The sequence below is a fragment of the Larus michahellis genome, chromosome 3, assembly GCF_964199755.1.
Source record: "Larus michahellis chromosome 3, bLarMic1.1, whole genome shotgun sequence".
Lineage (NCBI taxonomy): Eukaryota > Metazoa > Chordata > Aves > Charadriiformes > Laridae > Larus > Larus michahellis.
The window spans coordinates 55,294,819-55,307,007 of NC_133898.1; the positions used below are offsets into that span (position 1 = coordinate 55,294,819).

Sequence of the window (12,189 nt, forward strand, 5' to 3'; positions counted from 1 at the left end):
ATTGAGTTCTGCAATTGGTGTTTTACTGAATCCTCTTTAAGAAGAGGTAATTGATGTGTGGCAGAAGTTGAGCATGTTGTGATCCCCTCAGGACAGCCGACAAACCCAGCCAGAGGTATAAACGCTTCTGGAAATGAGAAAACTGGAGACAGATATAGAGAAAATCCTGGGAAAGCTAAACCAATATAAAGTTTAGATTGTGTTTCACTGCAGAAATTGTCACTTAATTCGGGAAAAAAAGGTGAATTCTAGAAAAGTGTATTTGACTAGATTATGACTAGGTTATGTTACAGTTTTAAAAGTAGAATAGAATGTTGCTTCTAATTACTACTTGAGTTCATAATATATTGAATGATTTAATCAGAACATTCAAATAATATTTCTTCTTTGTGTAATCATTAACTAAAACAGTAACTGCAGGAGAGGTTGCAGGAATTTTGTGGTATGTCACACTGGTCTTTTCACTGAATGAAGCCCAGTATAGCTGATGTTTTCAGCTAAGATTTAACTTTATATCAGTTAAGCATGAAGCTTTCCCACAGTGCTACAACTCAAGCAAAATAATACACTTGCTGATCAATTATATAGGATTAAAAGCTTGTATAAGATTTGTCTGCTGTGGTTTTTTTGTGAGTTATGAGACATTAGAAAGTTGTTAAACCCTTTCTGCAGTATTTTTTACGAGACTTACTATAAGCCACTTATTATGGCCATAGTGCAAGTATGATACAAACTTCTTTGCTTAAAATTTAAACTTTAGCTTTCTGATCATGATCATAACTATGAGGATAAAAGCAGTATTTTTACAACAGTGTATCACATATGTGTTTGCATGTACTGAACACAAGAAAACACTTATGTTTCTAGCGCATGCATTCCATCTAAACATAATACTTTTTTACTGTGAGGGTGGTCGACCAGTGGCACAGGTTGCCTAAAGAGGTTGTGGAATCTCCATCATTAGAGATATTCAAAACCTGACTGGACACAGTCCTGGATCACCTGCTCTAGCTGATCCTGCTGGGGTAGGTGTGTGGGGTGGATTGGATGATCCCAAGAGGTCCATTCCAATCTAAACCATTCTGTGATACCTTTTTCTTTCAAGGTGAAATGGTGAACACAAATCTGAGCTTTGTTCAGTTTTGGCATAATCAGTCAGAGGCTGGACAGCTTCCTCAAAGCTCTGACTTCAAGTATTTCTCAGGCATTTGATATTATGTTAATTGAAGAGCTTAAAATCATATGAAGATAAATGGTTTAGTGTTGAGGTTCTTATCACTGAGACTACGGTAGCTGCAGAGTCCTGGATCAATCAATTGCAGTACTGCAAGCAAATGTGAAAAAAAATTAATTATTTACTGGGGGCACATAATAACAAAATTTGCTTACAGTTCCTAAACAAAAATCACTGAATTTCTGTGCCTGGAATTGTTACAGGCATCTTTTTTTTTTATCGGCTGGGGAAGGAGGCCTTTCCTTTTGTTTCTTTCAGTAGTAAAATGTCTAACAGAGACTAGATTCAATTATTCTAGCCTCTCTAACTACTTGGAGAAAGAAATATGTGATATGAGAGAGTGGTACAGACACCAGTTCAAAAATAGCTTCCTGATTACATCTCTTGTTGGTTAATTGAGCAGGATCATAGTTAATAGGTGTTGTTGAGGCCAAATATGCAAGAGGGAATTGACTTCCAGAAGCCCCCATCTTTTTTGCCCTCTAGGTAATTGCAAGGCAGATGAACAGAAAGATGTTCTGCTCAGATCAGAATCAATTTATTATATTGCAAACTTCTCTTTGAGTAAAGGTGCCAAAATCCTTCTTTGAAAGGCACATTGGCACTTGAAACATGGCTTTATAAAATCTTATGAGAAACGTTTAATAAATTGTCTTCTGGAGATCCCTTCACCAACTGTATCAGAAGCATAGAACATGGATTTAGGGAATGTCCCAAGCTTTCAGATAGCTAAACTTCTGTAAGCTGAATCTCACATTAAAGGACGCAGATAAGCAAATATTTTATAAGCAGTTATCCTGCATAAGCTTTCTCCCTAACTAAGGTCTGGCTTGGGTGGAGTTAGCTTTCCCCACAGCAGCCTTCATAGGGCTGGCACTGGCTCTATCAGACATGGGGGAAGCTTCTGGTATCTTCTCACAGAAGACACCACTGTAGACCCCTGGCTACCAAAACCTCACCATGCAAATCCAATACATAAGGTTAGGAGTTTGAAGATCCCATTGACTTTGGAACCTCACACATGAACAGTAGCCAAAAGCAACCATTGCTATGGCTGTAGTTGACTTTATAACCTCAAGATTAAATATCCATGGTGTTTTAACAATGCAGTTGAGGCATAAGACTATTGGAAAATTTATGGATTTTTAAGAAGTAATTGTGTTCAAGCCCAGTATAGTGCTCAGAAATGTGTTTTGGCTGCTCTGCTGGTAATGGGTGAAATATAAGGAGAGAGTTTTCTCTTGTACATTACATATATCCAGTCTTTGGATATACTTCATCTTTCCTAGTATTTCTCTTATGAATGTAGAGGGATAATGTCCTTAAAGAAGGATGTTTGACAGGCAGCTTCTTCAAAGCAGCATAGTCAAAAAGATTTAAATTAATCTATTTTACTTAGCTTTTCCTTGAATGGGTGAGTTGTGTTCTATTGGTCGTTGTACTATAGTGCTTTAAACAGGTAATGTTTTGAAAGATGAGACCAACTATGAATAGAAGAGAATAGAATGAACCGATTTATTTGGTTTTATTCTTCCAGTTGCTTTTTACTATGGAGACACTCTTGGAAACAAGGAAAATGTGTGTACATTGACTCAAAAACTTCATTTTCAGTATCTGCTGTCTACATTGTCATTTAGGTGAATGTATAATGTAGGCTCATTAGCCCCTCCTTAGGCAGTTTTAAATTCTGGATTTTTAGATTGACATACAATAGAAGATGGGAATTAATTCAGATCTCAGTAGTCTTGATTTTTGTTTTCCTGATTGCTCTCTCTGCTTTTCTCCAGGGTGATGAAATGAAGAAAACGGGTATTCAACCTATTCCTATGATGGACAGAGACAAGAAAGACGAAGTCCCTCAGGGTCAGGTATGAACTCTCTCAGTAAAATGATACATGTTTATAGTATTAATAAAACATGTATGGAGAAAACTCCTCCTCTCAAGTGGATGGTCCCTCCCACTGTAAGAGAAGATCAGGTTTGTGATCACCTGAGGATCCTGAATATACAGAAATCTATGGGACCTGACGAGATGCATCCCAGAGTCCTGAGGGAATTGGCTGATGTAGCTGCCAAGCCACTCTCCACAGTGTTTAAAAAGTCATGGCAGTCAGGTGAAGACCCCAGTGACTGGAAGAAGGGAAACATCGCACCCAGCCACAGCCAGCATGGCTTCACCAGAGGCAAGTCCTGCCTGACCAACACAATGACCTTCTGTAATGGAGTGACTACATCAGTGGACAAGGGAAGAGCTATGGATGTCGTCTATCTGGACTTCTGCAAGGCCTTTGACAGGGTCCCCCACAACATCCTTCTCTCTAAATTGGGGACATATGGATTTGATAGGTGGACCATTCGGTGGATGAGAAATTGGTTGGATGGTCACATCCAGAGGGTAGTGGTCAACAACTCAGTGTCTAGATGGAGATCGGTGACAAATGGTGTCCCTCTGGGGTTCCTATTGGGACCAGTACTGTTTAATGTCTTCATCAATGACATAGACAGTGGGATTGAGTGCACCTTCAGCAAGTTTGCAGATGACAGCAAGCTGAGTGGTGCAATTGACACACTTGAGGGACGGTATGCCATCCAGAACCACCTGGACAAGCTCAAGAAATGGCCCCATGTGAATGTCATGAAATTTAACAAGGCCAAGTGCAGAGCCCTGCACCTGGGTCGTGGCAACCCCTGGTATGGATACAGGCTGGGAGATGAAGGGATTGAGAGTAGCCCTGCTGAGAAGGATTTGGGGGTACTGGGGGTACTAGTAGGTGGACATGAGCTGACAATGCACTCACAGCCCAGAAAGCCAACTGCATCCTGGTCTGCATCAAAAGAAGTGTGGCCAGCAGGTTGACGGAGGTGATTCTGCCCCTCTGCTCCACTCTGGTGAGATACCCCCTGGAGTACTTTGTCCAGCTCTGGAGGCCTCAGTGCAGGAAAGACATGGACCTGTTGGAGTCGGTCCAGAGGAGAGCCACAAAAACTATCAGAGGGCTGAAGCATCTCTCCTGTGAGGACAGGCTGAAAGAGTTGGGGTTGTTCAGCCTGGAGAAGAGGAGGCTCCGGGGAGACCTTATTGCAGCCTTTCAGTACTTAAAGGGGGCTTACAGGGAAGACAGGGACAAGCGTTTTAGCAGGACACGTTGCAATAGGACAATGCCTTTAAACTGAAAGAGGGTAGATTCAGACTAGATATAAGGAATAATTTTTTTACAATGAGAGTGGTGAAATACTGGCCCAGATTGCCCAGAGAGGTGGGAGATGCATCATCCCTGGAAACATTCTAAGGTCAGGCAGGATGGGGCTTTGAGCCAGCATGATCTAGTTGAAGATGTCCCTGCTCATTGGAGAGGAGGTTGGACTAGATGACCTTTAAAGGTGCCTTTCAACCCAAACTATTCTATGATAAAACATTTTATATATTAGTGAAGATTGTATTTGATGTTAGGGTATGTGGGCTGCTGAATTCTGTGTTCTGCATTCATAGAATCACAGAATTGCCTAGGTTGGAAGGGACCTTTCATATCATCTAGTCCAACCATCAACCTAACTCTGACAAAAAACATCACTAAACCATATCTCTAAGCACTATGTCTGCCCGTCTTTTAAATACCTCCAGGGATGGTGACTCAACCGCTTCCCTGGGCAGCCTGTTCCAATGCTTAATAACCCTTTCAGTGTGAAAATTTTTCCTAATATCCAGTCTAAACCTTCCCTGGTGCAACTTGGCAGCATTTCCTCTTCTCCTATCACCTGTTACTTGGGAGAAGAGACCGACCCTCACCTCTCTACAACTTCCTTTCAGACAGTTGTAGAGGGTGATAAGGTCTCCCCTCAGCCTCCTTTTCTCCAGGCTAAACAACCCCAGCTCCCTCAGCCGTTCCTCATAAGACTTGTTCTCCAGACCCCTCACCAGCTTCGTTGCCCTTCTCTGGACCTGCTCTAGCACCTCAATGTCTTTTTTGTAGTGAGGGCCCCAAAACCCCAATTCAAAGCAGGGTTAATCTTTTTTAAGTAGAAGTGGACAACGGGTACTGTCCTCATCGGGTTCTTTTTTACTTTGTGCTCTGTTTCATGCTTCTTAGTAGTATAACAGTAAAAAATTAAACATGATAGGACATTCAAAGCCAACTTCAGTAGCATAGTTGTAGCTGCTGTATCTTACAACATTACAGCAAAATGTGAGATTTAGGACATATATAATTCTGTGAAAGTAACCATTCCTATATTTATGTAGAGACTGAAGAATTTACTAAAGCATTATCATCCATTTCCATGGGCTCTAACAAAAAGCATTAATAAGTATTTTAATGTGGATTTTAATTAAAGCATTAATACCTCATTTAAATGACAATGATGTTTAGGAAATGAGGTTTTGTATAAACATGTAATCTCTGAAAAACTCTGTTTCTGCCTCAAGTACTCATCTTTGAGAATAGCTTGTGCTTAGCTCTTCCTCTCACTTGAGTGGCTGGATCAGTTGGTCTCTGTTGTGCTTTACGCCCTTTGCAGCACAACTCACGTAAGGTCTCTGAGTTTGGTGTCTTCCTACTGTGGAGCCTGCACTGAGGATCCTGATTCAGCAAGGATCCCATCACCCTCTTTTCTGCCCCTCCTTTTGGAACCTGTGAAGAAAATAGAAATGCCAAAACTATGCAGTGACTTGAAAGCCCTTTTAATAAGCAAGTCAAGCCAACCTGAGTACTGAAGGGAGAGAGAAGGAACAGTTCATGTGCTTTGGCCAGTCAAAGCTTACCCCAGAAATACAGTTTTCAAGTTGAAAATAAAAGGTTTAGTCTTACGCAGCAAGGATTAATTAAAGTCTTAAGGGTCTTACGTCAGTCAGAACATTAAAGATTCAGCTCTTAAAGCTAGCAGTGTGTTTGGGATGCACAGTTGGACAGACAGGAACAATTTATTTCAGAAACAAAAGATATTTTCTAGTTCCTCTTGCTTATGCATCATTAGGAGATATAGATATATACACACACACATACATACATATATATACACATATATACATACATACATATATATACACATATATACATACATACGTACATATATATGTGTATATATATGTGTGTATATATATACACACATACATACATACATATATATACACACACACACACACATATATATATACACATACATATATATATACTGTCTTTCCTGCAGTGACTTCAATAGTTTGGTCATACCTGAGTGAACTCTAGGCTTTCTGTCTAGCCACAGCAACATAAAAATAAATCTGGAATAATTTATTCAGATAATCTAAACCTTTTACAAAAGGGATTTGTGTGAGTTTGCTCTAGTCAGAAATGGAAACTCACAAAGGAATGTTTTTAATTAGCTTGGCTTTATTCAAAGCCTAAATCCATTGAGCCTTTTAGGGTTTTTCCTCCTTGGTTGATGTGCATTTTAACTTAAAAGTTTTCAGGACCTTAAAGGACACATTTTATTCTATATACTGGGGTTCCAAAGAGAAGGTCATTCAGAATATACTGCAGACAAACTTAGTTTGGCTGAAATCTTCTATGTTTTGCAATGGCAACAAACTTCTCATCGGGCCAGAAGGTCTACAGTGTGACTGTACCTAAGTTCCCATTTTAATTTTTAATAGCTATGGGGGGTAATCTGCTATTTTCCAGTGAAATACAATAGTCCCCCTTAAAAACAAATAAACAAGAAAAAAAAATCACAAGAAAAAATACATAGGAAGAAAACACTGCACTATGCAAAACAGCAAACTTTTTGTTGCTGAGCAGGCATCACCGCTGAGAGCAGCTTTGCCTTCTCACCAGCTGCAGTTTCTTCCTGTTGGTTACATCATGGTTACTTCAACTCAGACTGTTGGGCTCTCAGGTCAGAAAATGTATTTTATTGTTTTTTTTAAAGTACGGCATGGACTTCGTTACACAGCAGTATGGCAGGAATTCGTATTGATGGAGCTGAGGGCAAGATTCTGAATAAGGACCAATGTTTAGACTGTTAAAAAGAGACTTATTATCAAATGCTTTGGTCACAGTACAATACATGGTATTTCACTAAAAGGCATTTAAAAACTCTGCCCAAAGAAAGGGATCATAGTGCACTACCATAACTATTATGAGAGTCTGAGATAAATGCGTGATGTTATAATGGATCTGAATTTAACCTGTTGTCCTTGCTAATATATAAGTAGCACTTTCTAAAAATTTTCTCATGTCATGACAATTCAGCTGTGACATGGTACTTGTCATAGGCCCCTAAGCCTGTATGAATCAGATACCATTAAAAAGGTGCTTATTTGATGTTCTCTAAATAGATTCGTATGATAATGGTAAAAATATATTGCTGAACCATATATATGAAAAGAAATTGCAAGCCAGTTATTGATCACAGTGCACGCCTTTCAGAAACTTTCCAAAGGTGCAAAGCCCCTAGCATCGGCTAGGGTAAATTGAGCTGTGGAATACATACTCTGAAGGACATCAGAACAGTCCAGAATCTGACCATATTTTGACCATGCTGCACAACTTTACTTTTTTTTTTTTTAAAAAAAGAATGCATCACAACAATAATGTTTATAGAAATGGCTTTGCCATCTGCACCTACTTCTGCCGTTACCGACATCAAAAAGCCAGACAGATCCTGACCAAGTCAATTGAATAATAAAAAGTCATGTAGAAAATCCTATCTGAAGCAGCCATATTAGCCACAAAAGAGAGGCAGGTAAGCAACTTGTAATTGCCAGAGGCTTCACTGTGAGAGCTTCATTTAAAAGTATTCGGATATTAAGAGGAGATGCAGAAGTAGGAAGTACTAACGTAAGTAGTAATTAAGTAAGCAGTCAACAGCTTTGAGCTAGCTGGCTGTTAACTTGCAGTGCTGTAGTTTGGCAACATTTGACTTTTTTATTTTATTGTTGTTTTTCATAGATTGGGTTCTACAATGCTGTAGCCATCCCATGTTACACCACACTTGCACAGATCTTTCCTCCAACTGGGCCACTACTCCGAGCATGCAGGTGAGTAAAAGCAGAAGTTTTTGCACAGCGTGTAGCTTGGTTAAAGAAAAAGCAAACATGCTTTGCAAGTTTGTCTGGAAATACAGACTTTTAATTTTAGAATTTGCATGCAGATAAACAGGGATATGCATCTCGCATTAATCTATGCAGAAACCCAGGGGCAATAACTACTGGCTTGGACTATCTAACACAGATCTACAGACACAGCTGATTAAAATGTGTTTGATGCCTAAAGCATTTGGAGAGAAGCAGGTTCAGTGCTTATGTATCCCCATCTAGGCTGGTTCAGTGCAATTTCACTCTGTGTCCTTTTTAATTCAACATGGTTCTCACAAGTAAGATTGGCTAGAATTCTGTTTCATTAAAAAATGTGGTTTTGGCATGTTTTATTTCATGTCAGAACATTTTTTTATTAAAAAGCAGGAAAAGAAAGATCCCTGAAATATTCAGTAATTGGGAACGTAAGAGTAGTGACACTGGGATGTGGGAGAGGAAAATGTAACTTTGTCCTATCAATCAGTTGGGAGGTAGCTTGGGATACTCTGAAGGGAGAGGCAGGGTCCTTAACCAATTGTCTGCTTCTACCCTGGAATGATGGTGGATGTCTTTGTAGGTAGTTCTGTCCAATAATTCTATCCTGGACCTTGCCAAGCTTTCCTGACAGAACTTCTGTTGAAATGAGTATGCTTCATGAAAATGTTCTCATTTCAGGTTAATCAGTATTCTCTAAAGAAAAACAGTTGGTTCATAAAATGCCAGCGATCTTTATTCAGGGAAAAGAGGCCTATTTTTCTATGGTCTGACTAGCATCTCTCTCATAATATTTTTTTTTCTTTTTTTTCCTCTTGTAGTCCTTAAATTCTAGCTTGCATTGAACTTTTTCTTTGTCCTGTAAGGCAGATCTACCTATTCTGTCATTTTCCTGATCCTGTGGACTAAATGATCTGTGTGAAGTAACAGCAGGGCGCCCAGTATGTACAAAACACAGTGAAATTTCACACAGTGGTTAGCAAAAATAATTTCATTCACAGCCAAACACTAGTTCATATAGGTATGAGAAGAACATGTAGGTCTGTACCAGTGGGACAGACATCATATGAAAAACAGTGAGTATCTAGGAGCCATCATTTATAGTTCGCTGCCTCTAAGGTCCGGCTGCTGGGCACGGCTCTGCAACCCTTAGATGGATATGGAGGAAATATTAAGTAGGATTAGAGACTGTACCTCTGTAGTTATTACATTAATGGGGCTACTGCTGGAATCTTGTTTAGCATCTGTGCTTTAAGAAGAGCGGATAAATACACTAGCAAATAAGAGAAGATTAAGAAAGACCTTAAAGAATGTTTTGAGATCTTTAGTAGTGAGAGACTAAAAAAATCTGACATAATATATTAAGTTTAGCCAAAAGAATGACTTTATCAAAATCTGTAACTGACTCCATAATATGTTTTCTGATTAGACGAAGCTCAGTAATTTAGCAGGTAAAGACTACTTGAAGCCCAAAGATTCAAACAAGTAATATGGTGAATGTCTTTTTTAGCATTTGGAATAATGTCATTTGAAGATTTTGAGCCATGGCTAGGTATACTTTTTAAAAGAGAGAGGTAAAAGCGGTACAGCTCTGAGGCACAGTTACTGTGAGCAAATTGCCAAGGCCTGTCTTCTCCAGGCACTCAGGCTAGGTGATCCTTATGGTGTCTTTCGTTTTTAGAAGCTATGAAAGTAACAATGTCTGGTAAATAATAGGCAGTAATTTGTTATCCTAAATTGAGTAATATGGAAGTATTCCTAAGTGCATATTTTAGTGGTTCCATCAATTACAATATGGCATTAAGCTCTTCTCTAGTTTCAAAATGCCATGGAGTGTGTTACTATCATAATGGTATCAAAGTTCAACTCCTGTTTTGGAATTTGGAGTTACAGTACAGGGTAGGATTATGTACTCCTTGAGCTGTGTTGACCTAATAGGTACGTGTTGATAGTTTGATTATAGATAATGGAATAATGCGTACTCTGACAAATAAAGAAGAGTTGCTTTTGGTGTGAAATCAGAGAACATGAAGTAAACTACAGAACTGCTTGTAATCCTTTCAGTCTTTACAAGGTCATGAGTTATCCAACTGCTTTTCTGAGAGGTAGTCTGAGATCTTGGAAGTTTTCTAACTGCTCTCTCTTTGTAATCCTTGCTCGAAGGCATCTAGTTTTAGCTGTATTGATGGCTGAAAGCAAAATGGTTGGTTATTCGATCCATGTAACTGGAACACAGATTGTGCTTTGTGTAACCATGTTTTCAGTCAGAAAGATTTTTATACTGTTTACATGGACTAAACAGCATCAACTATAATACCCACCAGTAGAAATGCAGTAATGCTTGTCATGAGTGTTTACACTTGCTTCTACTCGAACAGATGCAGAACTGAGGCATAGATGTGTGGATGGGGTTTAAGATTTCCATAAAACTAAAAAGCTTCCTGATAATCCACACCCTGGCATAAAGGCTTTTGAGGAGACGTTTAATAACTTTGGCTTAGCCTTGAAATTACCCTCTGCTGTCTGGTTGAGGAGGAAGTGTTGAGAACTGAGATTTGGAGATGCAGAGTAAGAGATGAAGAACACAGATCTATCTTCAATTCCCCAATTACTAAAATGTATGTTATTACAGTGTTTAGGTTACTCCAGAGTGTTTCAAATAGCTGATTTTGCACGACATTTTTTTGTCCTTTATTTTTGATGGGTAACTGTTATTCAGTGTGATGAGAGGAATGCAGCCTCATTCCTATTTGGTATTGCCTCAGCTGCTGACGGAACCAATTTTGATATCACCCTTTCACCAGCAGTGCTCGTTCTTGGAAGGCAGTGTTTAAGCTGCTGAGTCCTTGAGTTGTTTGGAACTCAGACACCAGCTGCAAATAATAACAGCAGAAGCACCTAAGGCAGCATGTCAGCATCAAGTTTTTATCTTTTGAGTGCCTCTGGGCATTTATTCCAGACACTTAGGAATCAGGGAGGAGCCAGAGTTTGATTGGGAGCACAAAGGCAAATGAAGCGTATTATACACATCGTAAAAAAAAAAAAAAAAAAGTGTCAGTCACTGATTTCCCTGAGGTAAGGCAGCAGCTAAGAGTCTAGAAGGTTTTATTCTCCTGTAATTTATTCCGCATTTTTAAATGCTCTCTTGTGATTCTGTGTAGATCAAAACTATCAGCCACTTGTGTTACAGTGTTCAGAATAAGTCCTATGTACTCAGTTGGCCTACCAAAGTGGCAAATCTATGGTAGTACATTTATTTTGAGTTTGAGGTGAAGAGATTTAATTTTTCCTTTATTTCAGACCAAATAATTTTAAGCATTTTTCCATGTGCTTTCAAGTCTCTCAATTCTCGCTGAAATTGATATAATTTAAAAATATTTTGGCTGCAATTCTCCTCATTACTTTTTCTCAGTTTCAGGAAAGGGACCTACAAATAGTGATGATTCAGTTTTTCTGATCCTTAGTACCTGATTGTATTAGCTGCTATTCAGTGCCATATTAACGTTTTCTTCATGACTTCCAGTTGGCCTGGAGCCCTGGCAGAGCAGGTTTCCATCTGCGTGCAGAAACTGGTGTAGGTGTTCCCCTAGAGGGCACCAGCTTTCTTCGGTAAACTCCATCAGATCCTGCTTTCCCCCATCCCCGGAAAATGCAACATTTTTCTCTTCTTACCTGTTCCCTGTGCTTTCAGCTCATTATTTGCTGTTTTATCAACTATTTTGGCAGAGCTATGACATAAAAATCAGAAGAGCTCTGACACACAAATTCTGATGTAATATGATAATATGACACAGCATGTGAGACCTCAGGACTTTTACCATCGCGTTTGTTTCCTGAAGACTTCTGAGAACTGTTGTTTTAGTAACTAGGTATCTGATAGGATGAAATTGAAACAGTTGAGCTTGCTCAG

General features: G+C 39.2%; 1 protein-coding gene across 4 annotated transcripts in view; it reads left to right on the forward strand.

Annotated features, from left to right (window-relative positions):
• The window catches only part of PDE10A (phosphodiesterase 10A), a 393,462-nt gene that overhangs the window by 376,575 nt on the left and 4,698 nt on the right, over positions 1 to 12,189 (forward strand). For all 4 annotated transcript variants that reach the window (XM_074580278.1, XM_074580274.1, XM_074580277.1 and 1 more), the window contains 2 exons: positions 3,022 to 3,102; positions 8,161 to 8,249. In XM_074580278.1, the coding sequence (XP_074436379.1) occupies positions 3,022 to 3,102; positions 8,161 to 8,249 (170 nt within the window). The remainder of the gene's footprint in view (positions 1 to 3,021; positions 3,103 to 8,160; positions 8,250 to 12,189) is intronic.